Raw genomic sequence first — 27,383 nt, forward strand, 5'->3', positions numbered from 1 at the left:
AAAATACACAAGTGAGAATTTTCTTACAGCACTTGAAAAATATTTTATCTTTAGAAATGCTGGATAAAATAGGAGCCATCATGAAACAGAATCCTGAGGGAATGAATTATCCACCTTCATTGGAAAATAACAGTGATGAAAATACTCCTTCATCTTCTCTCTGCAACCTTCCCAATTTTGGTGAGTTTGAAGTGATGCATATTACAAATAGTAATATTTAATCTAGATTCATCAACACCCTTAATGCAACCCAGTAGTAGCATTTCTAAGTAAAAAAAATTGTTTAATTGGAAATGAGAAGTTTCCTCTTGAAAATTTTAGCTGCACTAGCAGTTTTAATAAATCATACAGAGAAATCCCATCTGCCCATTACCGAGTGTCCCCCAACGGTAACATCTTGTAAAACTATGATAAAATATAAGCAAAACATCGATGTGATACAGTCCACAGACTTCATTGAGATATCCCCAGTCTTTCTTGTATTTGTTTCTGTGTGTGCATGGGTATGAGTGTGTATTTAGTTTTATACAGCTTTAGCATATGTGGAGGTTCACATTTCTAGCACTACAGTCAAGACAGAGAATAGTTCCATCACCACCACCATCCTCCTGTTGCCTTTTACAACCACATCCAACTCCCTCTAGTTGACATTTCCTCCAATAACTTGCGCTCTCCGTAACTGTTGGCAACTGCTAATGTGTTCTCCAACTCTATAATTTATCACTTCAGTATTGTTATATAAATGGAATTATGTAGCATATAACCTTTGGGATTGACTTTTCTAAGTCAGCAAAATTCCTTGGAGATTCATTGAAGTCGAGGCATATATCAATATGTCATTCCTTTTTTCCCTGCAGGCAAAAAAATAACCACCTTTTTATTTAGATAGTATTGGGAAACATACACTTTTAGAGTTGCAAAAGACTTTTGAGATCTTTAACTCCTCTTGTAAAGATCAGAAAAGTGTATTTGAGATCACTCAATTTAGTTATCTCAACTTTCTAAATAATCAGGTTCTTCACTAAGAAACAGCGCTGGGAATATAATGGGTTAAAGATCAATAACAAACAAACCAAACAGCAAGAAACATTTTTCTTAAGCATTTGCTCACTTGCTACCTGTGGAAAGTCTCAGATCACATTCCTTTTCACTGCCGAGCACTATCCCATGGTATGCATTTACCCTTCACCCGTTAGAGCATGTCTCGTTGGTCCCAGTTTTTGGTTGTTACAATAAAAGCTGCTAGGAGCATTCATGTACAGGTTTTTGGGCAAGCATAAGTTTTCATTTTTCTTGCATGAATGCCCAAGAGTGCAATTGCTGGGTCATAGGGTAACTGCCTATTTCGTATGATAAGAAACTCCCCAACTTTTTGTGTGTGTGGCTGTACCACTTACATCTCCCCCAGAAATGTATGAGTTCTCCAGTTTCTCTGCGTCCTTATTTCTGCTCTTTCCATTGTTCCTTATTCCTTCCTCATGCTCCAAGATTTCCTTCTGTCATCCTTTTCGTTTTGTTTGAAGATCTTCTGTTAGCTGTTTGCTAAGGGTAAGTCACCTAATTAATTACAATTATTTTTAGTTTTCCTTGGTCTGCAAATGTCATTATCTCTCCTTCATCCCTGAATTGTCATTCATGAGATAGAAATCATGGTTGAGATTTCTTGCTTTCCAGCATTTGAAAATGTTTTACTGATCAAAATGTTGTTCAAAGCAGAAATCAGCCTGGAATTGAATCCTGAGTTAATGAAGGGTGCAAATTTATTGGAAAATGCCAGTGGCCAAGAAACTGCTTCAACATCTCTCCTCCTCATTCCCACTTTTGGTGAGTTTGAAATAATGCATACGACATGTATCACTAATCTAGATTCAACAATGCTCTTAACGCAAGCTATTTGTAGTTTTTAAATTAAACTTTTCATTTCGAGATGATTTTGGAATCACCTGCAGGCATGAGAAATAATAGAGATCCTGTGTACCCTTTACCCAATTTCTTCTAATGGTTATATTTTGCAAAAACATAGTAAAATAATACAAATGGAACATTGACACTGATAAAACCCATAGATTTATTCAGATGTCCTCACATATGGTTCTATTTATTTGTGAGCGTGCATGTATGTGTTTAGTTCTCTGCAGTTTTCTGTCATGTGTATGTTTGGGTGTTCTCCACCACAGTCATGGTACAGAACTGTTTCATTCTTTCCATGATCCCTCATGTCTGTTTATAACCACACCTGCCTCCTTCCTGTCACCTCCCCATCACCTGCCCTAACCCCTCCAAGTACTAATGTGTTCTCCCTCTTTATAATCCTGTCATTTTAAGAATGTTATATAAATGGTCTTACATAGCATGTAATCTTTTGGGATTGCCTTTTTACACCCAGCATAATTCTATGGAGATTCATCCTCTGTTTGTATTGCTGACTAGTATTAACATTCCACTGCTAACCGAAAGGTGGGCAGTTCAAACCCATCAGCCGCTCCACGGGAGAAAGATGTGGCAGCCTGTTTCCGTAAAGATTTACAGCCTTGGAAACTTATGAGGTCGCTAGGAGTCCAAAGAGACTCGACGACAGTGGAGTTGTTTAATTTTGCTAGTATTTCATGGTATGGATGTACCATGGTTGCTGATTCATTCACTTGTTGAAAGACGTCTGGGTTGTTTCTAGTTTTGGCCATTACAAGTAAAGCTGATAGAAGTGCTTGTGTACAGATTTTTGTGTGAACATAAGTTTTCATTTCTCTATTACAAATGCCCAAGAGTGCAATTACTAGGTGCTGTGATAAATTGCATTTTTAGTTTTTAAGAAACTAGCAAACTATTTCCAGAGTAGCTGCACTATTTTATATTTCTCCCAGCAAGGTACGAGTGATTCAGTTTCTCTGCATCCTCACCAGCATTTGGTGTTGTCACTGGTTTTTATTTTAAACATTCTGATAGCGTGTAGTGATGTTTCATTGTGGTTTTAATATGCATTTACCTAATGGATAATGATGAGTCTGTCAGTTTGTCGTACTGTGGGGGCTTGCATGTTGCTGTGATGCTGGAAGCTATGCCACCGGTATTCAGATACCAGCAGGGTCACCCGTGGAGGACAGGTTTCAGCTGAGCTTCCAGACTAAGACAGGCTAGGAAGAAGGACCCGGCAGTTTACTTCTGAAAAGCATTAGCCAGTGAAAACCTTATGAATAGCAGCGGAACGTTGTCTGATATAGTGCTGGAAGATGAGCCCCCCAGGTTGGAAAGCACTCAAAAGATGACTGGGGAAGAGCTGCCTCCTCAAAGTAGAGTCGACCTTAATGACGTGGATGGAGTAAAGCTTTCGGGACCTTCATTTGCTGATGTGGCATGACTCAAAATGTGAAGAAACAGCTGCAAACATCCATTAATAATCAGAACCTGGAATGTATGAAGTATGAATCTAGGAAAACTGGAAATTGTCAAAAATGAAATGGAATGCATAAACATCGATATCCTAGGCATTAGTGAGCTGAAATGGACTGGCATTGGCCATTTTGAATAGGGCATTCCTATAGTCTACTATTCAGGCAATGACAACTCAAAGAGGGATGGTGTTGCATTCATCGTCAAAAAGAACATTTCAAGATCTATCCTGAAGTACAAGGCTGTCAGTGATAGGATAATATCCATAGATAGTCCTACAAGGAAGCCCAGTTAATACGAATGTTATTCAAATTTACACACCAACTACTAGGGCCAAAGATGAAGAAACTGAAGATTTTTACCAGCTTCTGCAGTCTGAAATTGATTGGCCATGCAATCAGGATGCGTTGATAATTACTGGTGATTGGAATGCGAAAGTTGGAAACGAAGAAGGATCGGTAGTTGGAAAATATGACCTTGGCGATAGAAACGATGCTGGAGATCCCATGGTAGAATTTTGCAAGACCATCTACTTCTTCATTGCAAATACCTTTTTTCACCAACATAAATGGCTACCACACACATGGACCTCGCCAGATGGAACGCACTGGAATCAAATCAACTACATCTGTGGAAAGAGACGATGGAAAAGCTCGGTATCATCAGTCTGAACAAGGCCAGGGGCCGACTGTGGAACAGACCATCAATTGCTTATATGCAAGTTCAAGCTGAAACTGAAGAAAAGCAGCGAGTCCATGAGAGCCAAAATACAACCTTAAATATATCCCACCTGAATTTAAAGACCATCTGAAGAATACATTTGATGCATTGAACACTAATGGCCAAAGAGCAGACGAGTTGTGGAATGACATCAAGGACACCATCCATGAAGAAAGCAAGACGTCATTGAAAAGATAGGAAAGAAAGAAAAGACCAAGATGGATGTCAGAGGAGACTCTAAAAACTTGCTCTTGAATGTTGAGCAGCTAAAGCAACAGGAAGAAACAATGAGGTAAAAGAACGGAACAGAAGATTTCAAAGGGCAGCTCTAGAAGGCTGAAGTATTATAATGACATGTGCAAAGAGCTGGAGACGGAAAACCAAAAGGGAAGAACACGGTCAACTTTTCTCAAGCTGAAAGAACTGAAGAAAAAATTCAAGCCTCAAGTTATAATAGTGAAGGATTCTACGGGGAAAATATTAAACGAAGCAGGAGGCATCGGAAGATAGAAGGAATGCACAGAGTCATTATACCAAAAAGAATTAGTCGATGTTCAGCCATTTCAAGAGGTGGCATATGATCTGGAACCGATGGTACTGAAGGAAGAAGTCCAAGCTGCTCTGAAGGCATTGGCAAAAAACAAGGCTCCAGCAATTGATGGACTATCAATGCAGATGTTTCAACAAACAGATGCAGCGCTGGAGGTGCTCACTCGTCTATGCCAAGAAATATGGAAGACAGCTTCCTGGCCAACTGACTGGGAGAGATCCATATTTGTGCCTATTCCTGGGAAAGGTGATCCAACTGAATGTGGAAATTATAGGACAATATCATTAATATCACATGCAAGCAAAATTTTGCTGAAGATCATTCAAAAGTGGCTGCAGCAATGTATCGACAGGGAACTGCCAGAAATTCAGGCTGGATTCAGAAGAGGACTTGGAACCAGGGCTATCATTGCTGATGTCAGATGGATCCTGGCTGAAAGCAGAGAATACCAGAAGGATGTTTACCTGTGTTTTATTGACTATGCAAAAGCATTCGACTGTGTGGATCATAACAAATTATGGATAATATTGTGAAGAATGGGAATTCCAGAACACTTGATTGTGCTCATGAGGAACCTTTACATAGATCAAGAGGCAGTCATTCAAACAACAAGGGGTTACTGCATGTTTTAAAATCAGGAAAGGTGTGCTTCAGGGTTGTGTCTTTTCACCATACCTATTCAATCTGTATGCTGAGCAAATAATCCTAGAAGCTGGACTATAAGAAGAAGATCGGGGCATCAAGATTGGAGGAAGACTCATTAACAACCTGCGTTATGCAGATGACACAACCTTGCTTGCTGAAAGTAAAGAGGACTTGAAGCAATTACTAAGGAAATCAAAGACCACAGCCTTCAGTATGGATTACACCTCAACATAAAACAATAATCCTTACAGCTGGACCAGTGAGCAACATCATGATAAATGGAGAAAAGGTTGAAGTTGTCAAGGATTTCATTTTACTTGGATCCAAAATCAACAGCCATGGAAGCAGCAGTCAAGAAATCAAAAGACGCAAAGATGTCACCTTGAAGACTAAGGTGCCTGACCCAAGCCATGGTATTTTCAGTTGCATCATATGCATGTGAAAACTGGACAATGAATAAGGAAGACCGAAGGAGAATTGACACCTTTGAATTACGGTGTTGGCGAAGAATATTGAATATACCGTGGAGTGCCAAAAGAATGACCAAATCTGTCTTAGAAGAAGTACAACCAGAATGCTCCTTAGAAGCAGGGATGGTGAGACTGTGTCTTCCGTACTTTGGACATGTTGTCAGGAGGGATCAGTCCCTGGAGAAGGACATCATGCTTGGCAGAGCACAGGGTTGGCGGAAAAGAGGAAAACCCTCAGCGAGGTGGATTGACACAGTGAGTGCAACAATGAGCTTAAGGGTAGCAACGATTGTGAGGATGGCTCAGGACTGGGCAGTGTTTCTTTCTGTTGTGCATGGGGTCGCTGTGAGTCGGAACCGACTCGACAGCACCTAACAACAATGGATAATAATGTAAACGTCTTTCATGTGCTTATTTGCCGTCTATAAACGTTTCCTATGAAATACCTGCTCTGGTCTCAGACCAATTTTTTTTTCCTTTTTACTTCTGAAGTTTGAGAGTTACTTGGATATTGTATATACTAGTGTTTTTTTTGATGTGTGGTTTGCAAATAATTTCTTCCTGTCCGCAGCTTGCCATTTTATTAGTTGCTTTCAGTTTGTTTCCTGTTTCTCGTTTCTTGCCTTTGTCTGGTTACTCAAACATTTTTTAGTATTCGGTCTTGATTGTTGACATTGTTTTTAAGTATTTTGCTTTGTATGGTTTTCCTAGTGGTTGCTCTGGGTATTACTATATATGTGTGACTTAGCCCAGTCTGCTGGTGTCAGCGTTTTGCCACTTAGAGTGAAGTGTGGAAACCTGACTTTCAATTATGTCCCTTTACCCGCCCTGCTTTGAAATATCATTGTCTTAGGTGTTACATGGTGTTCTGGTTTTTGTTTCAGTCATCACATGTGATTTAGAAAACGTATGACAGTGCTGTGTTTACCCATATATCTGCTCATTCTTTTTATTGCTGATGGCATTCTCTGGTATGGATGTATCATAGTTTGTTTGTCTGTTCACCTGTTGAAGGACATCTGAGTTGTTCCAGCTTTTGGGTATTAGGAGTAAAGCTGCCGTGAACACTCGCGTGCTTGTTTTTATGGGAACACAAGTTTTCATTTCTCTGGGATTAATGCCCAAGAGTGCAATTGCTGAGCCATGTTACAGGAATTGCATGTTTAGTTTTATTAGAACCTGCCAAACGGTTTCCCTCTATGTGTGTGTAACATTGTACATCTCCCCCCACAATGTGTGAACCATCCAGCTTCTCGACATCCATATTTCTGCTCTCTCTATTATTCCTTCTTCCTTCCTGGTGCTTCAAGATTTCTTTTGTCATCATAGCCTTCTGTTTTATCTCTTCTTTTACCTGCTCTTTAAGAGAAGACCTGCTAGCTACAAACACTTCGTTTTGCTTGGTTGAGCATGTGTTGCTGGATATAGAATTCACAGTTGAGAGTTCTTTTCTTTCAGCACTTTTGCCTGTAGAGATATTGGTAGAAGCAGAAACCAACAAGGAAGATGGCTCGGAAGTGATGAATAACCCAGTTTTATTGGAAAATGACAGTGGCCAAGCTTCCTCATCAGCGGCCTGCCCCTCTCCCAAATTTGGTGAGTTTGAAATGATATATAGTACGTGTAGCACTGTTTAAACTATGTTGAAGCTAGGGGGAGCTTTTTGTTTCCTATTTTGTGAGCTGGTTTTAGGGAATATTAATACAAATGACTAACATTTATTGAGTGCTTGTCATGTGCAAGGCACTGTATGAATCACCTGATATGCCTCTTCCCCACTAGTGCTCATAATGATCCTATGATATTGGTACTTATATTATCCCCATCCATAGATAATGGGACTGAAACTTAAGAGAGTTTGAGCTCAATATTCTGCCCAAAGTCACAAAGCTGGTGAGTGGCAGCCCCAGAAGTCTAACCCAGTGCTCTTTGACTTCATCGTTACTGTTTATGAACAGCCTGTTGTATTGCCTGCCAAGCCACAGTGGCAAAGATGAGGAGACCTCAGCTTCCACAGGCTTCTAAGGGCAAGCCTTTCTAATATTTATAGTTCCTTTGCGTCTCTGGAAACCCTGGTGGCGTAGTGGTTAAGCGCTATGGCTGCTAACCAAAGGATCGGCAGTTGGAATCCGCCATGCGCTCCTTGGAAACTCTATGGGGCAGTTCTACTCTGTCCTATAGGGTCGCTATGAGTCGGAATCGACTCGACGGCACTGGGTTTGGTTTGGTTTGGTTTGGTTTGGTTTGTGTCTCTGCTTCTAGCAGCCCATCTCTCTCTCTCTCTTTAAAATAATATTTTATGGTGTTTTCAGTGAAGGTTTACACAGCAGTTTAGGTTCCCATTCAGTAATTTCTATACAAGTTGCTCGGCGACATTGGTTACATCCCTCACAATGCATGACCATGTTCAGTATTTTTGTTCTGATTGTTCCGTTTCCATTAATCTAGTTTCCCTGCCCCCTTACATTGTCATCTTTGTTTTAAAGTAATTCGTTTAAAGTAATTGTTTGTTCTCAAATTTTTTTTAAAGGAGCACAGTACTTATGGGTGATACTTTTTTCAGCCAATTTGTTATTTAGGTATAAGGCGACCTCAGGGGTTAGCTTCGGTTCAAGGTTTGAAGTGTATCTCAGGGAGTCCTCCAGTCTTAACCAGTCTGGGGTCTCGGTTTTTTTGCCTTTTTTTTTTTTTTTAAGGAATTTGAGGTTCTTTGGAAACCCTGGTGGTGTAGTGGTTAAGAGCTACGGCTGCTAACCAAAAGGTCAGCAGTTCAAATCCAGCAGGCACTCCTTGGAAACCCTATGGGGCAGTTCTTTTCTGTCCTGAAGGATCGTCATGAGTCGGAATCAACTCCATGCCACTGGGTTTGGTTTTTTTCTGATTTGGGTTCCACATTTTCTCCCATTCTGTCAGGGTCTATCTATTGTGGCCCTGATTAGAACTGTTGGTAGTGGTAGCTGGGCACCATCTAGTTCTTCTGGTCTTGGTAGATGAGGTTTGGCAGCTGACCTCTGTTTTGACTAATGCCCTAGGACAAGGGTCAGAAAACTTTTTCTGTAAAGGGGTAGACAGTAATTATTTTAGGCTTTGTGGGCTATACGGTCTCTGACTAAACTAAACTCTGCTGTTGTCATATGAAAGCAACCACAGACAATATGGAAAACATGGACGTGACTGTGTTCCAATAAAATTTATTTACAAAAACAGGCAGGAGGATTGGCCTGTGGAGCATAGATTCCTGACTTCTGCCCTAGAGGAGAGCCTTTCCTTTAAATTATTTTGTTACCCAAACTACAGGAAACTTCAATAATTGTACTCTTTTTATAAATTGATGCACTCTTTCTGAAGGGAGTATCTATCAAAACCATAAAAATATTTATGCCATTTGACTCAGTAATCTGACTTCTAGGAATTTATCCAAAAGCATATTAAAGAAACATTTTCATTAAAATTTGGTACAAGAATGTCCTTTACAGAGTTGTAAAAATTTGAAAACAACCAAATAAGCAATAATAGGGAATTAGCAAAGTGACTTCTGGTATATCCATAGCATGTTAAAGCAGCAAAACATAATGGTTAAGAGCATGGGCTCTTGAGTCAGACTGCTTGGGTTCAACTCCCAGCTCTGTGTCTTCAGCCACTTCTTTAACCTAAATAATATTTTCTTATTCTGGGAAGTGACAAAGATAATAGAACTTCGTCAATTTGTTGTATCAAATGGGATGATGCATTTAAAGCTTTTAACACCATGTCTGGAACATAGTAAGTGTACCATAAATGTCTCCTGTCAGGAAAAATACGATGAGTAATTCAGACTGAAGAAACAGAAAATGGAGAAATGCACAAAACATAATGTTAAGTGAAAAACCAGGATTCAGATTATATATACAGTAAGATTTTCATTTTGTGCTTAAAAAAAGATAGAAATCGAACAAAAAGAATGGAAGGCATTAACAGAAGGTTAATGGTTCAGAGCATTTGGTTTATAAACAGAGAGATGTGGATTTTGAAACTGGCTCTATAACTAGCAGTGTGACTTCAAATAAAAACCTTCTCTGGGACTCATTTTCCTCATCTGCAAAGTGAAAATAATGATAGGGTTGTTAGGATGATGAAACCAAGCTTGCAGATGTAAAATGTTTAGTACAGTGCCTGATACATAATAGATAATGCTAAGTATTTAAAAAAATTCGCAGGTATACCCATTCATACTTTCCCAGTTATTTCCAGGGAACATATACTCATTTGGTAACATAGCAATGGGATCTCATAGCAACGTGTAGCCTAAGAATTAAAATTTATCCAAGACAGTGAAGAGATTAGTTCAAGTATAGCAAGTTCAAGACTAGCAAAGGTGAAGAATTTTGACAGTTGGGCAGGTGGCTTCAAAGAGTCCCATTTAAGGAAAATGAAAAGAACTTCAATGAATTCATCCAAGTGTCTAGTAACTTGTGAATTAGAAGTCAGTTGAATTCTCCTGGGGACTTTCATGACAGCATTGTATGCCAAAAAGCAAAGGTTTTACCTTTTCTCTATCTTTTTCAAAGGATATCTTGGTGATCCTAAAAGAAACATCAAGCTGCTTGATACACATTTGGTGGAAGCACAAAAGAAGCGCACACCTAAGCATGCAGCCCGTTACTTGGTTCGTCATTTGTTTTCCAAGGAGGTCCTAATTTGCAGCTCGGTGGGTGCCGGTTTCCAAGGCCTCCAGCCTCTAGACCCAAACAAACTGGCTGCTATGCGAGGTATGTAAAGGCAGCGTGGAGTCCTGTTTCATCATCACTTGGTCATATGATGAAGGTTATAATGTTGGTAGTTGAAGAAATAATGATGAATTCTGCGTAAATCTTAGAAGTGTTCATTTTTTTCATCTGACTGACCCTGATTTTACAATTTAATGATATACAGTAGGTAACAACTTCTAAAGATTGTAGCATCTTCCATAGACTAGTGGAATAAGACAAGTGTTATTATTTGTATTACTGTAGTTAGACATAAATCAGTTCTTTGGTGCTAAAACTTGGTCCTTAGAAAACAGGCAAAAAATGGGGGATGGGGGATAAAACAGACATCTCTGTGCTAGTGACTGGCAACACAGAAAATAGAATCTCATGAATAATCCACTTTAACCTCCTGCCTTCTGGAAATGTGTGTTGAGATCCTATCCCTCATAGGCACTGAGGATACAGCAACGAATAAGTAATTTCTGCCTGCAAGGAGAAGGGGCCATGTTTATGGAAACAGATACATTCAAATTCAGTGTGGTCCTGTTGAATGTCAGAGAGCAGAGCAGCTGCTTTGAGGAAGTTGGGGAAGGCTTTGCCAAGGACGAGACATCGAAGCTAGATTTGGAAGGATTCTCCAGCCAGCTAGAGCGGGGGCGGGGGGGGAGCATTCAAGGCAGAAGAAATAGCTTTATGGGGAAGATAGGTATGTAATGTAAGGAGCCCTGGTGGCCCACTCGGCAGCTAACCAAAAGACTGGCGGTTTGAACCCATCCAGTGGCTCCATGGGACAAAGACCTGGTGATCAGCTCCCGTAGAGATTACAGCCTAGGAAACCCTCTTTTTACTGTTTTGATGAGCCTAAGTGTTCAATTTTTAGAAGATCCCAGTTTTCTAGTTTATCTTCTGGTGTTTGCACATTGTTAGTTATGGTCTATATTCTATTTATGCCATGTATTAGGGCCCCTAGCTTTGTCCTTATTTTTTCTTCCATGATCTTTATTGTCTTCACTTTTATATTTAGGTCTTTGATCCATTCTGAGTTCGTTTTTGTGCATGGAGTGAGGTGTGGGTCTGGTTTCATTTTTTTGCAGAAGGATATCCAGTTATGCCAGCACCATTTGTTAAAAAGACTGTCTTTTCCCCATTTAACTGTTTTGGGGCCTTTGTCAACTATCAACTACTCATAAAAAAAAAAAAAAACTCATACGTGGATGGATTTATGTCTGGATTCTCAATTCTGTTCCATTGGTCTATGTGTCTGTTGTTGTACCAGTGCTAGGCCCTTTTGACTATTGTCGCGGTTCTTAGATCAGGTAGTACGAGGCCTCCTACTTTATTCTTTCTCTTCAATAATGCTTTGCTTATCTGGGGCCTCTTTCCTTTCCACGTAAATTTGGTGATTAGCTTTACCATCTCATTAAAGAATGTTGTTGGTATTTGGATTGGGTTTACATTGTATTTGTAGATTGCTTTGGATAGAATTGACATTTTCACAATTATTGACTCTTCCCATCCATGAGCATGGTATGTTTTTTTGTTTTTGTAGGTCTCTTTTGGTTTCTTCTAGTGTTGCATAGTTTTCTTTGTATAGGTCTTTTACATCCCCGGTTAGATTTATTCCTAAATATTTTCTCTTTTTAGGGGCTATTATAAATGCTTTGTTTTAGTGATTTCCTTTTTGTAATTCACATTATTGGTGTATAGGAGTCCAACTGAGTTTTGTATGTTGATTTTGTATCGTGCTCCTTTGCTGAATCTTTCTGTTAGTTCCAGTAGTTTTCTTGTGGAATCTTTGGGGTTCTCTATGTGTAGGATCATATCATCTGCGAGTAGGGATAGTTTTACTTCTTCCTTAACAATTTAGATGCCGTTTATTTCTTATTCTTGCCTTAATTATCTAGCTGGGACTTCCAGCACAATGTTAATTAGGAGTGGTAATAAAGGGCATCCTTGTCTCGTTCCCATTTTCAGGGGGAATGCTCTCAGCCTCTCTCCATTGAGAATGATGTTGGCTGTTGGTTTTGTATAGATACCTTTATTATTTTGAGGAGTTTCCCTTCTATACCTATTTTATTGAGAGTTTTTATCAGGAATGGATATTGGACTTTATCAAATGCCTTTTCTGTGTAGATTGAGATGATCATGTGATTCTTTTATTTATGGGGTAGATTATGTTGATTGATTTTCTAATGTTGAACCATCCTTGCATACCAGTTACGAATCCCACTTGGTCATTAGTGTATTATTTTTTTATATAATGCTGAATTCTTTTAGCTAGAATTTTGTTGAGAATTTTTGCATCTGTATTCATGAGAGATACTGGTCTTTAGCTTTCTTTTTTTGTGATGTCTTTGCCTGACTTTAGTATCAGGGTTATGCTGGCATCATAGAATGAACTCGGGAGTATTCTTTCCTTTTCTGTGCTCTGAAATTGTTTGAATAGTAATGTTGTTAGGTGCCGTCGAGTCGGTTCTGACTCATAGTGACCCTATGCACAACAGAACGAAACACTGCCTGGTCCTGCGCCATCCTTACAATCGTTGTTATGCTTGAGCTCATTGTCCCAACCATTGTGTCAATCTACATTGTTGAGGGTCTCCTCTTTTCCACTGATCCTGTACTCTCCCAAGCAGAATAGTAATGTTACACACACTTTTTTTTACATACTATAATTTATTTATTTTAACTTTTATTGAGCTTCAAGTGAACGTTTACAAATCAAGTCAGACTGTCACATACAAGTTTATATACACCTTAGTCCGTACTCCCCCTTGCTCTCCCCCTAATGAGTCAGCCGTTCCAGTCTCTCCTTTCGTGACAATTTTGCCAGCTTCCAACCCTCTCTATCCTCCCATCCCCCCTCCAGACAGGAAATGCCAACACAGTCTCAAGTGTCCACCTGATACAAATAGCTCACTCTTCATCAGCATCTCTCTCGTACCCACTGTCCAGTCCCTTCCATGTCTGATGAGTTGTCTTCGGGAATGGTTCCTGTCCTGGGCCAACAGAAGGTTTGGGGACCATGACCGCCAGGATTCCTCTAGTCTCAGTCAGACCATTAAGTCTGGTCTTTTTGTGAGAATTTGGGGTCTGCATCCCACTGATCTCCTGCTCCCTCAGGGGTTCTCTGTTGTGCTCCCTGTCAGGGCAGTCATCGGTTGTGGCTGGGCACCAACTAGTTCTTCTGGTCTCAGGATGATGTAGGTCTCTGGTTCATGCGGCTCTTTCTGTCTCTTGGGCTCATAGTTATCGTGTGACCTTGGTGTTCTTCATTCTCCTTTGATCCAGGTGGGTTGAGATAAATTGATGCATCTTAGATGGCCGCTTGTTAGCGTTTATGACCCCAGATGCCGCATTTCAAAGTGGGATGCAGAATGTTTTCATAATAGGATTATTTTGCCAATTGACTTAGAAGTCCCCTTAAACCATGGTCCCCAAACCCCCGCCCTTGCTCTGCTGACCTTTGAAGCATTCAGTTTATCCCAGAAACTTCTTTGCTTTTGGTCCAGTCCAGTTGAGCGGACCTTCCATGTATTGAGTATTGTCCTTCCCTTCACCTAAAGCAGTTCTTATCTACTAACTAATCAGTAAAAAACCCTCTCCCACCCTCCCTCCCTCCCCCCCCGTAACCACAAAAGTATGTGTTCTTCTCAGTTTATACTATTTCTCAAGATCTTATAATAGTGGTCTTATACAATATTTGTCCTTTTGCCTCTAATTTCGCTCAGCATAATGCCTTCCAGGTTCCTCCATGTTATGAAATGTTTCACAGATTCGTCACTGTTCTTTATTGATGCGTAGTATTCCATTGTGTGAATATACCACAATTTATTTATCCATTCATCCATTGTTGGACACCTTAGTTGCTTCCAGGTTTTTGCTATTGTAAACAGAGCTGCAATAAACATGGGTGTGCATATATCTGTTTGTGTGAAGGCTCTTATTTCTCTAGGGTATATTCCGAGGAGTGTGATTTCTGGGTTGTATGGTAGTTCTATTTCTAACTGTTTAAGATAACGCCAGATAGATTTCCAAAGTGGTTGTACCATTTTACATTCCCACCAGCAGTGTATAAGAGTTCCAATCTCTCCGCAGCCTCTCCAACATTTATTATTTTGTTTTTTGGATTAATGCCAGCCTTGTTGGAGTGAGATGGAATCTCATCGTAGTTTTAATTTGCATTTCTCTAATGGCTAATGATCGAGAGCATTTTCTCATGTATCTGTTAGCTGCCTGAATATCTTCTTTAGTGAAGTGTGTGTTCATATCCTTTGCCCACTTCTTGATTGGGTTGTTTGTCTTTTTGTGGTTGAGTTTTGACAGAATCATGTAGATTTTAGAGATCAGGCGCTGGTCTGAGATGTCATAGCTGAAAATTCTTTCCCAGTCTGTAGGTGGTCTTTTTACTCTTTTGGTGAAGTCTTTAGATGAGCATAGGTGTTTGATTTTTAGGAGCTCCCAGTTATCGGGTTTCTCTTCGTCATTTTTGGTAATGTTTTGTATTCTGTTTATGCCTTGCTTTTTTCTTCCATGATCTTTATCGTTTTAGTCTGTATGTTTAGGTCTTTAATCCACTTGGAGTTAGTTTTTGTGCATGGGACACACACTTTTTTAAAGCAGTCTCTTAGGCTGAGTTCAAGCAAAATCAGTGAAGGGTGTGTGTGTATATATACACATACAAACAGAGAGAGAGAGAGAGATTTACTTCAAAGAAAAGGCTTATGCAGTTGTAGAGTCGACAAGTCTCAAGTCTGTGGGTTAGACGTCAGGCATCAGGTTGGGGCTTCTCCTGACTCACATAGCTGTAGGTGGTGATGAACCCAAGATCCACAGGTCAGACGGCAGGTTGCTGGCCCACAGCTGTGAAGGCTGATGCATCCATGATCAAGTCCCAAGAACTGGAGGTCAGATGCCAATGAGCTGAATGCAAGATCCAGAGCAAAGCAGAAGCCTGCAAGCTTTGCCAGAAAGTCCACATATACTGGATGCAGGCCACACACCCGAGGAAACTCCGTTTCAACTGATTAGTTACTCATAACAGATTCCATCATGGAGGTGATCATGTTATGTCAGATCTCATCACGGAGGTGATTGCATCATTATACGCTGCCAGACTACATCATAACTGCCAAACCACTCAGAGTCATGGCGCAGCCAAGTTGACACCCAACCTTCATGATCACAAGCATCAAACCTCACTGTTGGCTTCCTAAATCAGTGTTTTTTTGGCAATTTCATGTTAGAAGGAATGAGATAATTCTGCAAAGCAACTTCATAGGTGGAATTTCTAAACTCTAAGAAAGAGAGAAAAGAACGATAGAGATAGAAAATTGCACTATTTACTTTAAATAAAAAATATCTTGTCGGTTTCTTTATTAAATTTCTTTTCTCCTTTTTTTGTGATTGCTTTCTACTGTTTGCAGAATATCTGGCAGCAAGTTTTCCCAACTGTGATTTGAGTGAACATGGAAAAGATTGGAGAAGCTGTATTTCAGGTATCAGATCACTGATCCGCTATTGTAAAGCCAACAATCCGATGGTAAGTTATTCTTCATATAAGTGCAGTAACTGCTTTATAAGTCCATACTCTATATAACTGAACAGCTGAGAGCTTGATGCCCAGGATTTGGTCTTTAAGAGCATGTGCTAAAAAGTTCATATTCTCCATTTAGGAGGAGGAGTATGTCCTTTCCAAAGAATACTGTCTTTTTATTTCACTTTTTGATATTTATAAACCAAAAATCCATTGCCATCAAGTAAATTCTGACTCATAGTGACCCTAGAGGTCAGAGTAAAACTGCCCTATAGGGTTTCCAAGGCTGTATATCTTTACAGAAACAGACTGCCACATGTTTTTCCCTTGGAGTGGCTGGGGGGTTTCAACTTCCAACTTTTTGGTCAGCAGCCAAATGCTTAACCACTACACCACCACAGGGCTCCTTTTTGATATTTATGCGCTATAAAAATATCTTAAAGTAATTCCAATACAGTGTCATAATTAGTATATTAGGAGCCAAGAGCTGTACTAGAATAAACAGTTTCCACTATAAGGATATTTGACAAATCTTTTTTGGTATTCCACTCACTAACTCAAGAAAGAGCAAGACTGTGTTTCTTAGCTGTTTCAGTGGTAGCTATGGGTGGCATAGGAGAAAATGAAGGCATTTCATTATTTGTTTACTTTTAGTATTGGTAGAATCTGGTAAAAAATAATGCATGTCATGATGTTAACCTAGATCTCTGTATTGCATTAAAAAAACCTGCTGCTGCCGAGTCGATTCCGACTCATAGTGACCCTATAGGACAGAGTAGAATTAGTCAAAGGTATTTTATATTCTATATGGTGAAAGGGAATCTGTGTTCCCTCTCTCATTCAGTCTGCCTTCGGAGTGCATTAGACTTTTTTTTTTAAATATAAATAGGACTTTAAGGAAGAGTGTCATATCTATTGCCTTCTCCTGACGAAGCGTTTAACTGAATAACCATGCCTAATTTTCACCAACATCTCTACAAATCCCATTTTATACTCCCCATGTCTAGTCACTCCTGCTTCTCTTGAGTAAGTTTATGGAAACTATTTGCCAAGAATATTTGTAGCTGAGCTTATGTTTTTCTGGGGAACTTGATTTCAGCGATAGCTCAAGCACCATCTGTTTGAAATGAAATCTGCTTATTTTTGATATTCCATTTTATATCTACAACGATTCCACCCTAAACATTTGATCGTAGAGATGCTGCATGAAAAATGGTGAGTTGCATACTTGCTTAGGCATCAGAAGAGAAGCAGTATCTACTCAGTGCCTGCTGTGTTCTTGACTAGGACTGCAGTAGGCCTTTGCCACTTAACATGTGGTCTGTGGAGCAGCAGCAGCAACAGAGAGTTTGTTAGAGATGCAGAATCTTGGCCTCCAGGAGCCTCGCACAGTCCAAATCTGCATTTTAGGGAATCTCCAGGTGATCTGTGTGCCCATTCACATTTGAGAAGCCCCATCTACGGCAGTGGTTGTCAACCCTGGGTGCATATTAGAATCATACTTGTACACTTTTACAAAAAGTTAGCAATCCCACCACCAGAGATACTGATTGAATTTGCCAAGGATGGGACCGAAGCATGGCTATTTTTAAAAAGATTCTTAGAGTAATTCTAAAATCGATTGCCGGTAAGTTGACTCTGACTCACGGCAACCCCCTGTGTGTCAAAGTAGAACTGTGCTCCATAGGATTTTCAGTGGCTGATTTTTTTGGAAGTAAATCACCAGGCCTTTTTTCTGGGATGCCTCCGGGTAGGCTCACACCTCCAACCTTTTTGTAGCAGCTGAGTGCATTAACTGTGTGCACCGTCCCGAAACTCCTCCAAGAGGGCATAGGTATTCCAAAATCTATCCCTTGGCCTTGATTGACATTTAAGTTGAAGTTTATACTACCCTGAAGCACTTGATTTAGAACTCAACTAAATCAATTTAACACTTCAGAGGCTTGCCAAAAACCAAATATTTGGATTTCTAACCCTGTAGATAAAACTCTTAAATACAAATATTAATGGTTAAGAGAAAGATGAAAGATTAAAACCTCAACAGCCAGGAGAGGGTGGAGCACCATAATGAAGTGGCAAGGTAGCTATCAAGTGGGAAGAAAAAATTCTAATCCCTGATGTGCCGGATACATACGTGCGAATAGCCAAAATAGGGAACCCCAAACAGTGTTTTCTGTTCCCCAAGATCCATATTAACATAACCAAATTTGGTAGATTAGAATTACATATGTATGTATTTTAATCGCTGTTAAATTGTATAACATTTTTTTGGTGATAAAAGATGGTAAGATTTTTCCTAAACCAAAACCAGTTGCTGTTGAGTCGATTCCAACTCATGGTAACCCCATGTGTGTGAGTAGAACTGGGCTCCATAGGGTTTTCAATGGCTGATTGTTTGCCAGGCCTTTCTTCTGAGACACCTCTGGGTGGACTTGAACCACCAACCTTTTGGTTAGCAGCCGAGTGCATTAAACATTCACACCATCCAGGGAGGGCTCCATGACAACTGTGTGATTTTTTTTTTTTTAGGTTAATTCTAATGTGCAGCCAGATTTGAAAGCCACTGGGGTAAAGAAAAAATAAACACAAAAAACCTAAACCAAAGCTACTATGAATGAGTTGACTCCAACTCAGAGCAACCGTGTAGGACAGAGTAAAACTGTCCTATAGGGTTTCCAAGGCTGGAAATCTTCACGGAAGCAGATTGCCACATCTTTCTCCCGAGAAGGGGCCGGTGGGTTCCATAAGCCAACCTTTGGTTAGCAGCCGAGTGCTTAACCACTGCGCCACCAGGACTCCTCAGATAAACACAAAACAAACAATTGTCATCCTGAAGAAACTCAGTTATTCATTTATTAAGCACTGATTTTGTGCCAGCAGTTTTCATTCATTCCAAGAAGCTGGGAGTTCCGGTTGAATGAGGAAGGGCTCAAATCCTTACCTCTTCTAAGGTAGTACTCTGGGGCAGTGTTGGAATTATCCACGGGGCTTTGGCCCAACTTATTCTAGACGGTTGCTTCCCCACCAACCCAGGAGGCCCTGGTAGACAATGGGGTATATACATATTTTCTCATTATGGACCTTTGTTATAATTTTGTGTTTCAGAAGAAACGTGCTGACAGAACTCAGGGCCCTATGAACCCTGATGCGCCAGCAGCTGCAGATCCCAATGATGAGAGAGACGGCAGTGAGAGCAGTTCTCAGACATCTCAGCAAGCAGCTGCCTCTGAAACTACAGAAAATGGGGCTTCTCCGCGGAACAGTGAGGCTACCCCTGGAGGAGTTAATGAACCTTCAGCTGATAGTTCAGGGATGCCTTGTGAAAATCTGGGTGAGCATTAAAATAAGCCTCTCTTGATGGTGAATGTTGCATCTAGGTGGCGCATTTCGGGTTGTCCTCTCTTCTTTCATGTGTTTGAAACTTTTTACAGTAAAAATCGGAACCATTTAATCCTGTCTATTAATGAGTTGGAAACCCTGGTGGCATAGTGGTTAAGTGCTACAGCTGCCGACCAAGAGGTCGGCAGTTCGAATGTGCCAGGCGCTCCTTGGAAACGCTATCGGGCAGTTCTGCTCTGCCCTATAGGGTCGCTGTGAGTCGGAATCGACTTGATGGCAGTGGGTTTGGGTTTTTTTAGTTATTAATGAGTTAGTAAAATACAGATACCTAGTTCTGAAGCTGATAGTTTTTACCGTTAAGCTGACCCTACAGTTTGACTTCTGAAGGCAGTGCTTGGCCGACTCCTTTGACCAGTGTGAGGGCCGTGATTAGGCACCTTCCTCAGCAAGGAAGGGAGGAGCTACAGCTGCGATGAGGTGGAAGCAGTTCAGAGGGCTTGTTCTCAGTGTGCATGGCATACACTTCAGGCGCTCAGGAAATATCATTTGTACGAATTCATGGATCCTGTTCCTAGGACCTTGGGTTCCCAGTGCTAGCACATCCGGCTTTCCTTTATATCAGGTGGCAGTGTGGTTCAGTAGGTGACGTGTCACCTGCCACTCATGCTTCCCAGCACAACCTCCTCCCCAGGATGCCAAGAATGTCCTCCCTGTTACTAGCAAGTGGCACCTGAGATAGCAAAACCATCCTCTGTCTCTGCCATGTGCTCACGTCAACCCTCAGTAGAATATTGCCTGTGATCCTGTTCCAACTAAGTTTCAATGATATGTCTTTACATATTTCCGTTTTAAGTCATAGAACTACTGTATTTGTTAGGGTTGCATACCATAGCAACAGACTCTGGCTAAATTAAACAACAAATCACTGGATGAACAGCTCCTGTATTTTAGGAAGCAAAGAATAATCGAGCCTCTGGCAGCCCCAAGGGGCTCTGGGACTCTGCAGCCGCAGCTTTGAAAACACCTAGGCTCATTTCAGAAACCCTGGTGGTGTAGTGGTTAAGCGCTATGGCTGGTAACCAAAAGGTTGGCAGTTCAAATCCACCCGGCACTCCTTGGAAACTCTATGGGGCGGTTCTACCCTGCCCTATACAGAATTGACTCAACAGAAGCGGGTTTTTGTTTTTTTGTTTTTTGTTTTTTGTTTAGGCTCCTTTCACTGTTCCGATTCCCAGGAAGAAGAATCTGATTTGGGTAGCACGGGTTCCAGGTCTCTAACCTGGGCTCAGCTATTTCAAGGGGACAGGGCAGCTCAGACAGTGTGAGCCAGGTGTCTACCAGTTTGTGTGTAGCCTATTTTACTGTTTTAAAGATTTGGGAAATACTTAAGGGGGAAGGAGAAGCTCCCACAGTCAAAGTATATTAAAAAGCTATTGTGGATACTTTACTTTTCTTCCGGATTTTTTTTTTCTTATGAACATTTAAAAATATTGTTATGATCTCTATATAAATACTTTTTTCTTTCCCATTATAATGTGTTCCCCCCAAGAATTTATAATCTTCATAACCATTGCTTTTAATAGGTACAGAACATTCCATTGAGTTAGTATACCATAATTTATTTAACTATCTCCCTCTTTGGATCTTGGTTTGAGGGTTTGGGGAAGGGGATTGTAAACCGTGCTGCAAAAAAAAGAAAAATTTCATTTTAATAGCTTTTTCTATATTTTGGATTGTTTTCTCAACTCAGAAAACCAAACCCACTGCTGTATAGTCGATTCCAACTCATAGCAACCCTATAGGACAGAGTAGAACTGTCCCATAGAGTGTCCAAGAAGTGCCTGGTGGGTTCGAACTGGTGACCTTTTGGTTAGTAGCCAAGCTTCTTAACCACTATGCCACCAGGGCTCCTTTTTCAAGTTAGGCTCTCAGAAATTGCATTACCAGGTTAAAGAGTATTAACCTTTCCTTCTGACCCTTGATAAGTATTGCTAGATTAATCTCCTAAGTTAAGTTTTTGGCCCCACTGAGTGAATTTTTAAATAATTTAATCTCTTTTGCTAAATGTTGAATCTGAGGGATTCAACAGTTTATACCGATACCTATTAAATGAGGATGTTCCAAGACGAGAAAAATATGCTTATTGACTTGTAAGATTCATTGTGTTTCTCTCATACAGCCTCTTCATAACTTTTTGTTATATGTAAAATAGAGTATTTTTCAAATTGGTCGATTTGAATCACTGTGGACTGAAGAAATGATAATAAAGGCCGTAAAGCTGAGAAACGAAGACAGGCCAAAAATTTATTTTTCATACCGAATACAATATCTAAAATGAGCCAGCAGTTTGTTGATTTTTAAACGATGAGCCTAATGCCAAAAAGAAAATCTACATTTTTAAATTACAAATATTTCAGTAAGAATCATGGTGTTCATTTTTTGAAAAAAACAAAGAAGAAACACCTGTCTTATAAGTAGGAAAGCAATGCATTTAAAATTACTTAGAATTTGATACTAAATATAATGATAAAACTTACTGCACTCGAAAAGGTAACAGAATAGTAAATCTTCCTTTGGACGGCTGAAGCCTGTGTAATCATACCAGCAGTGATTCCTGTCTCATTTTGCATGCTGTCTCAGAACAGACTAAAAATTTGAGGCGTTAATTTATTTTAACCTCTCAAATTCTTGAACCTAAGAATTCAGACAGATCAACATTTCTATCACAGCCTTTTAAAAAAACATGCCAAAAATGCCAATTTAACATCTCCCACAAAGATGATCTTCTTTCTTTTTTACTTCTAGAATATTTTGGAAATCCACATAGAAACATACAGATCCCACATTCGATACTTGATATAGCGAAAAGTAAGTCTCGCCCTGAACTGTCAGCCCGATACCTGATTCGCAACCTGTTCACAGACGAAGTCCTGATGAAGAGTAACGTCTATGGCCATCCCGGGCATGGCATCTATGCCCTTAACTACAACAAGATTGCTGCTCTCCGAGGTTTGTTACATGCAGAGTGTGGGAGAATAAGTAAAAGCAAACTGTGTTAGAGAAACGCAAAAAGAAAAATTCAGTCAGTTGGTGTATGTCATGAGGCCATATGGATCTCTTACTAATTCCCTCATCAGGACCAGGTTCGGGAGTTGTGTTTCTCTTTGCATTTGAGTCCTCAGGGCTAATTGCTCTGCCTTGAAAGGCATTATTTTAGTACAGGAAAGGCTGTAATGTCTGTGGCTCCCTGCTATGGACTGCCAGGGTGTGGGAAAGGAAAATGCCTTCATTACTGAAGATCAAGGTCAAAGCTGAAAGGCTTTGTCAGTTAGTAGAGGTGACGACAATAGTATAGCATGTTAATTTGCTAGTTTTTTTTCTTGTGCACATTAGCATAGTACGGTCTTTATTTTTACTGTGCTTTAAGTGAAAGTTTACAAATCAAGTCAGTCTTTCATACTAAAATTTTTATACGACTTGCTATATACTTCCAGAAACCCTGGTGGCATAGTGGTTAAGTGCTATGGGTGCTAACCAAAGGGTCGGCAGTTTGAATCCACCAGGCACTCCTTGGAAACTCTATGGGGCAGTTCTACTCTGTCCCGTAGGGTCGCTATGAGTTGGAATCGACTTGATGGCACTGGGTTGGGTTTATACAGACCTAATTGCTCTCCCCCTAATGAAACAGCACACTTCTTCCCTCCACTCTCTTTTTGTGTCCATTCGGCCACCTTCTGACCCCGTCTGCTCTCTCATCTCCCCTCCAGACAGGAGAGGCCAATATAGCCTCATGTGTCTGCTTGATCCGAGAAGCTCATTCTTCCCCAGTATTTTCTATCCCGTTGTCCAGTCCAATCCCTATCTGAAGAGTTCCTGACCACTGGGGTGCTTCTAGTCTCAGTCAGACCATTAAGTCTGGTCTTTTTATGAGAATTTGGGGTCTGCATCGCACTGTTCTCCTGCCCCCTCAGGGGTTCTCTGTTGTGTTCCCTGTCAGAGCAGTCATCGGTTGTAGCCGGGTGCCATCTAGTTCTTCTGGTCTCAGGCTGATGTAGTCTCTGGTTTATGTGGTCCTTTCTGTCTCTTGGGCTTATAATTACCTTGTGTCTTTGGTGTTCTTCATTCTCCTTTGATCCAGGGGGATTCAGACCAATTGATGCATCTTAGATGGCCACTTGCTAACGTTTAAGACCCCAGACGCCACTCTCCAAAGTGGGATGCAGAATGTTTTCTTAATAGATTTTATTATGCCAGTTGACTTAGATGTCCCCAGAAACCATGGTCCCCAAATCCCCACCCCTGCTACGCTGGCCTTCAAAGTGTTCAGTTTATTCAGGAAACTTCTTTGCTTCTGGTTTAGCCCAGTTGTGCTGACCTCTCCTGTACTGTGTGTTGTCTTTCCCTTTACCTAAAATAGTTCTTATCTACTATCTAATTAATGAGTGCCCCTCTCCCTCCCTTCCTCCCTCCCCCCTCTTGTAACCATCAAAGAATATTTTCTTCTCTTTTTAAACTATTTCTTGAGTTCTTATAATAGTGGTCTTATACAATATTTGTCCTTTTGCAACTGACTAATTTCACTCAGTGTAATGCCTTCCAGATTCCTCCATGTTATGAAATGTTTCACAGATTCATCACTGTTTGTTGTCGATGCATAGCATTCCATTGTGTGAGTATACCATAATTTATCCATTCATCCATTGATGGGCACCTTGGTTGCTTCCATCTTTTTGCTATTGTAAACAGAACTGCAGTGAACATGGGTGTGCATATATCTGTTTGTGTGAAGGCTCTTATTTCTTTAGGGTATAGTCCAAGGAGAGGAATTGCTGGGTCGTGTGGTAGTCCTATTTCTAGCTTTAAAAAAAAAAAGCTAGAAAGGAAGCACCAAATCGATTTCCAAAGTGGTTGTACCATTTGACATTCCCACCAGCAGTGTATAAGTGTTCAGTCTCTCCACAACCTCTCCAAAATTTATTATTCTGTGTTTTTTGGATTAATGGCAGGTTCGCTGGAGTGAAATGGAATCTCATTGTAGTTTTGATTTGCATTTCTCTAATGGCTAATGATCATGAGCATTTCTTCATGTATCTGTTAGCTACCTGAAAGTCTTCTTTAGTGAAGTGCCTGTTCATATCTTTTGCCCATTTTTTTAATTGGGTTAGTTGTCTTTTTGTAATTGAGTTTTTGCAGTATCATGTAGATTTTAGAGATCAGACCCTGGTCGAAAATGTCATAGCTAAAATTTTTTTCCCAATCTGTAGGTAATCTTTTTACTCTTTTGGTGAAGTCTTTGGATGAGCATAGGTGTTTAAGTTTTAGGAACTCCCAGTTATCTAGTTTCTCTTCTTCATTGTTAATGATGTTTTGTATACTCTTTATGGCATGTATTAGGGTTCCTAACATTGTCCCTATTTTTTCTTCCATGATCTTTATTGTTTTAGATTTTACATTTAGGTCTTTGATCCATTTTGAGTTCGTTTTTCTGCATGGTGTGAGGTATGGGTCTTGTTAAATTTTTTGCAGATGGATATCTGGTTATGCCAGCACTGTTTGTTAAAAAGACTGTCTTTTCCCCATTTAACTGACTTTGGGCCTTTGTCAAATATCAGCTGCTCATATGTGGATGGATTTATGTCTGGATTCTCAGTTCTGTTCCATCGGTCTATGTATCTGTTGTTGTACCAGTACCAGGCTGTTTTGACTGCTATGGTGGTATAATAGGTTCTAAAATCAGGTAGAATGAGGCCTCCCACAGTGTTCTTTTTTTTTTTTTAATTAACTTTTATTGTACTTTAAGTGAAAGTTTACAAATCAGGTCAGTTTCTCATACAAAAATTTACATACACCTTGCTATACACTCATAATGGCTCTCCCTCTGATGAGATACCACAGTACTTCCCTCCACTCTCCTTGTGTCCATTCGGATAGCTTCTGGCCACCTTTGCCCTCTCATCTCCCCTCCAGACAGCAGATGCCAACATAATCTCATGTGTGGACTTGATCCAAGAAGCTTGTTCTTCGCCAGTCTCATTTTCCATCCCCTATTCCAGTCCAATCCCTGTCTGAAGAGTTGGCTTTGGGACTGGTTCCTGCCCTGGGCTAACAGAAGGTCTGGGGTCCATGCCCTCCGGGGTCTCCTCAGTCCCAGTTTGACCCAGTCTGGTCTTTTTACATGAATTTGGCATCTGCATCCCACTGCCCTCCTGCTCCCTCAGGGTTTCTCTGTTGAGTTCCCTGTCAGTGCAGTCATCGGTTGTGGCCGGGCACCATCTAGCTCTTCTGGTCTCAGGCTGATGTAGTCTCTGGTTTATGTGGCCCTTTCTGTCTCTTGGACCCATGATTACCTTGTGTCTTCGGTGTTCTCCATTCTCCTTTGCTCCATGTGGGTTGAGACCAATTGATGCATCTTAGATGGCTGCTTGCTAGCATTTAAGACCCCAGACGCCACTCTCCAAAGTGGTATGCAGAATGTTATCTTAGTAGATTTTATTATGCCAATTGACTTAGGTATCCCCTGAAACCATGGTCCCCAAAGCCCTGCCCCTGCTACACTGGCCTTCAAAGCATTCAGTTTATTCAGGAAACTTCTTTGTTTTTGGTTTAGTCCATTTGTGTTGACCTCTCCTTTGTTGTGTGTCATCTTTCCCTTCACCTGAAATGAAACTTACCTACTCTGTAATTAGTGAATACCCCTCTCCCTCCCTCCTGCCCTTCCCCCTCTTGTAGTCATCAAAGAGTATTTTCTTCTCTGCTTAAACTGTTTCTTCAGTTCTTACAATACTGGTCTTATACAATATTTGTCCTTTTGCAATTGACTGATTTCACTCAGCATAATGTCTTCCAGATTTCTCCATGTTATGAAATGTTTCATGGATTCAACATTGTTCTTTATCAATGCGTAGTATTCCATTGTGTGAATATACCATAGCTTATTTATCCATTCATCCTTTGATGGGCACCTTGGTTGCTTTCAACTCTTTGCTATTGTAAACAGTGCTGCCATGAACATGGGTGTGCATATATCTGTTCGTGTAAAGGCTCTTATTTCTCTAGGATATATTCCAAGAAGTGGGATTGCTGGATATTATGGTAGTTCTATTTCTAGCTTTTTAAGGATGCGCCAGATCGATTTCCAAAGTGGTTGTACCATTTTACATTCCCACCAGCAGTGAATAAGTGTTCCAGTCTCTCCACAACCTCTCCAACATTTATTCTTTTGTGTTTTTTGGATTAAGGCCAGCCTCGTTGCAGTGAGATGGAATCTCATTGCAGTTTTAATTTGCATTTCTCTAATGGCTAATGATTGAGAGCATTTTCTCATGTATCTGTTAGCTGCCTGAATGTCTTCGTTAATGAAGTGTCTGTTCATATCCTTTGCCCATTTTTTAATTGGGCTGTTTGTCTTTTTGTGGTTGAGTTTTAGCAGAATCATGTAGATTTTAGAGATCAGGTGCTGGTCGGAGATGTCGTAGCTGAAATTTTTTTCCTAGTCTGTAGGTAGTCTTTCTACTCTTTTGGTGAAGTCTTTAGATGAGCATAGTTGTTTGATTTTTAGGAGCTCCCAGTTATCTGGTTTCTCTTCAGCATTTTTAGTAATGTTTTGTATTCTGTTTAGGCTATGTATTAGGGCTCCTAATGTTGTCCCTATTTTTTCTTCCAGGGTCTTTATCATTTTAGACTTCATGTTTAGGTCTTTGATCCATTTTGAGTTCGTTTTTGTCCATGGTGTGAGGTATGGGTCTTGTTTCATTTTTTTGCAGATGGATATCCAGTTATGCCAGTACCATTTGTTAAAAAGACTATCTTTTCCCCAATTAACTGACACTGAGACTTTGTCAAATATCAGTTGCTCATATGTGAATGGATTTATATCTGGATTCTCAGTTCTGTTCCATTGGTCTATATGTCTGTTGTTGTACCAGTATCAGGTTGTTTTGAGTACTGTGGCGGTATAATAGGTTCTAAAATCAGGCAGACTGAGACCTCCCACTTTGTTCTTCTTTTTC

At 40.3% G+C, this 27,383-nt stretch overlaps 1 protein-coding gene across 1 annotated transcript in view; it reads left to right on the forward strand.

Moving 5' to 3' along the window:
- Positions 1-27,383, forward strand: part of BEND2 (BEN domain containing 2) — a 77,800-nt gene that overhangs the window by 40,394 nt on the left and 10,023 nt on the right. The window contains exons 7-12 of the mRNA XM_049871565.1: positions 55-180; positions 7,231-7,368; positions 10,320-10,520; positions 15,926-16,041; positions 19,141-19,366; positions 22,180-22,383. Coding sequence (XP_049727522.1) covers positions 55-180; positions 7,231-7,368; positions 10,320-10,520; positions 15,926-16,041; positions 19,141-19,366; positions 22,180-22,383 — 1,011 coding nt within the window. The remainder of the gene's footprint in view (positions 1-54; positions 181-7,230; positions 7,369-10,319; positions 10,521-15,925; positions 16,042-19,140; positions 19,367-22,179; positions 22,384-27,383) is intronic.

Source organism: Elephas maximus, chromosome X (assembly GCF_024166365.1).
Source record: "Elephas maximus indicus isolate mEleMax1 chromosome X, mEleMax1 primary haplotype, whole genome shotgun sequence".
NCBI lineage: Eukaryota > Metazoa > Chordata > Mammalia > Proboscidea > Elephantidae > Elephas > Elephas maximus.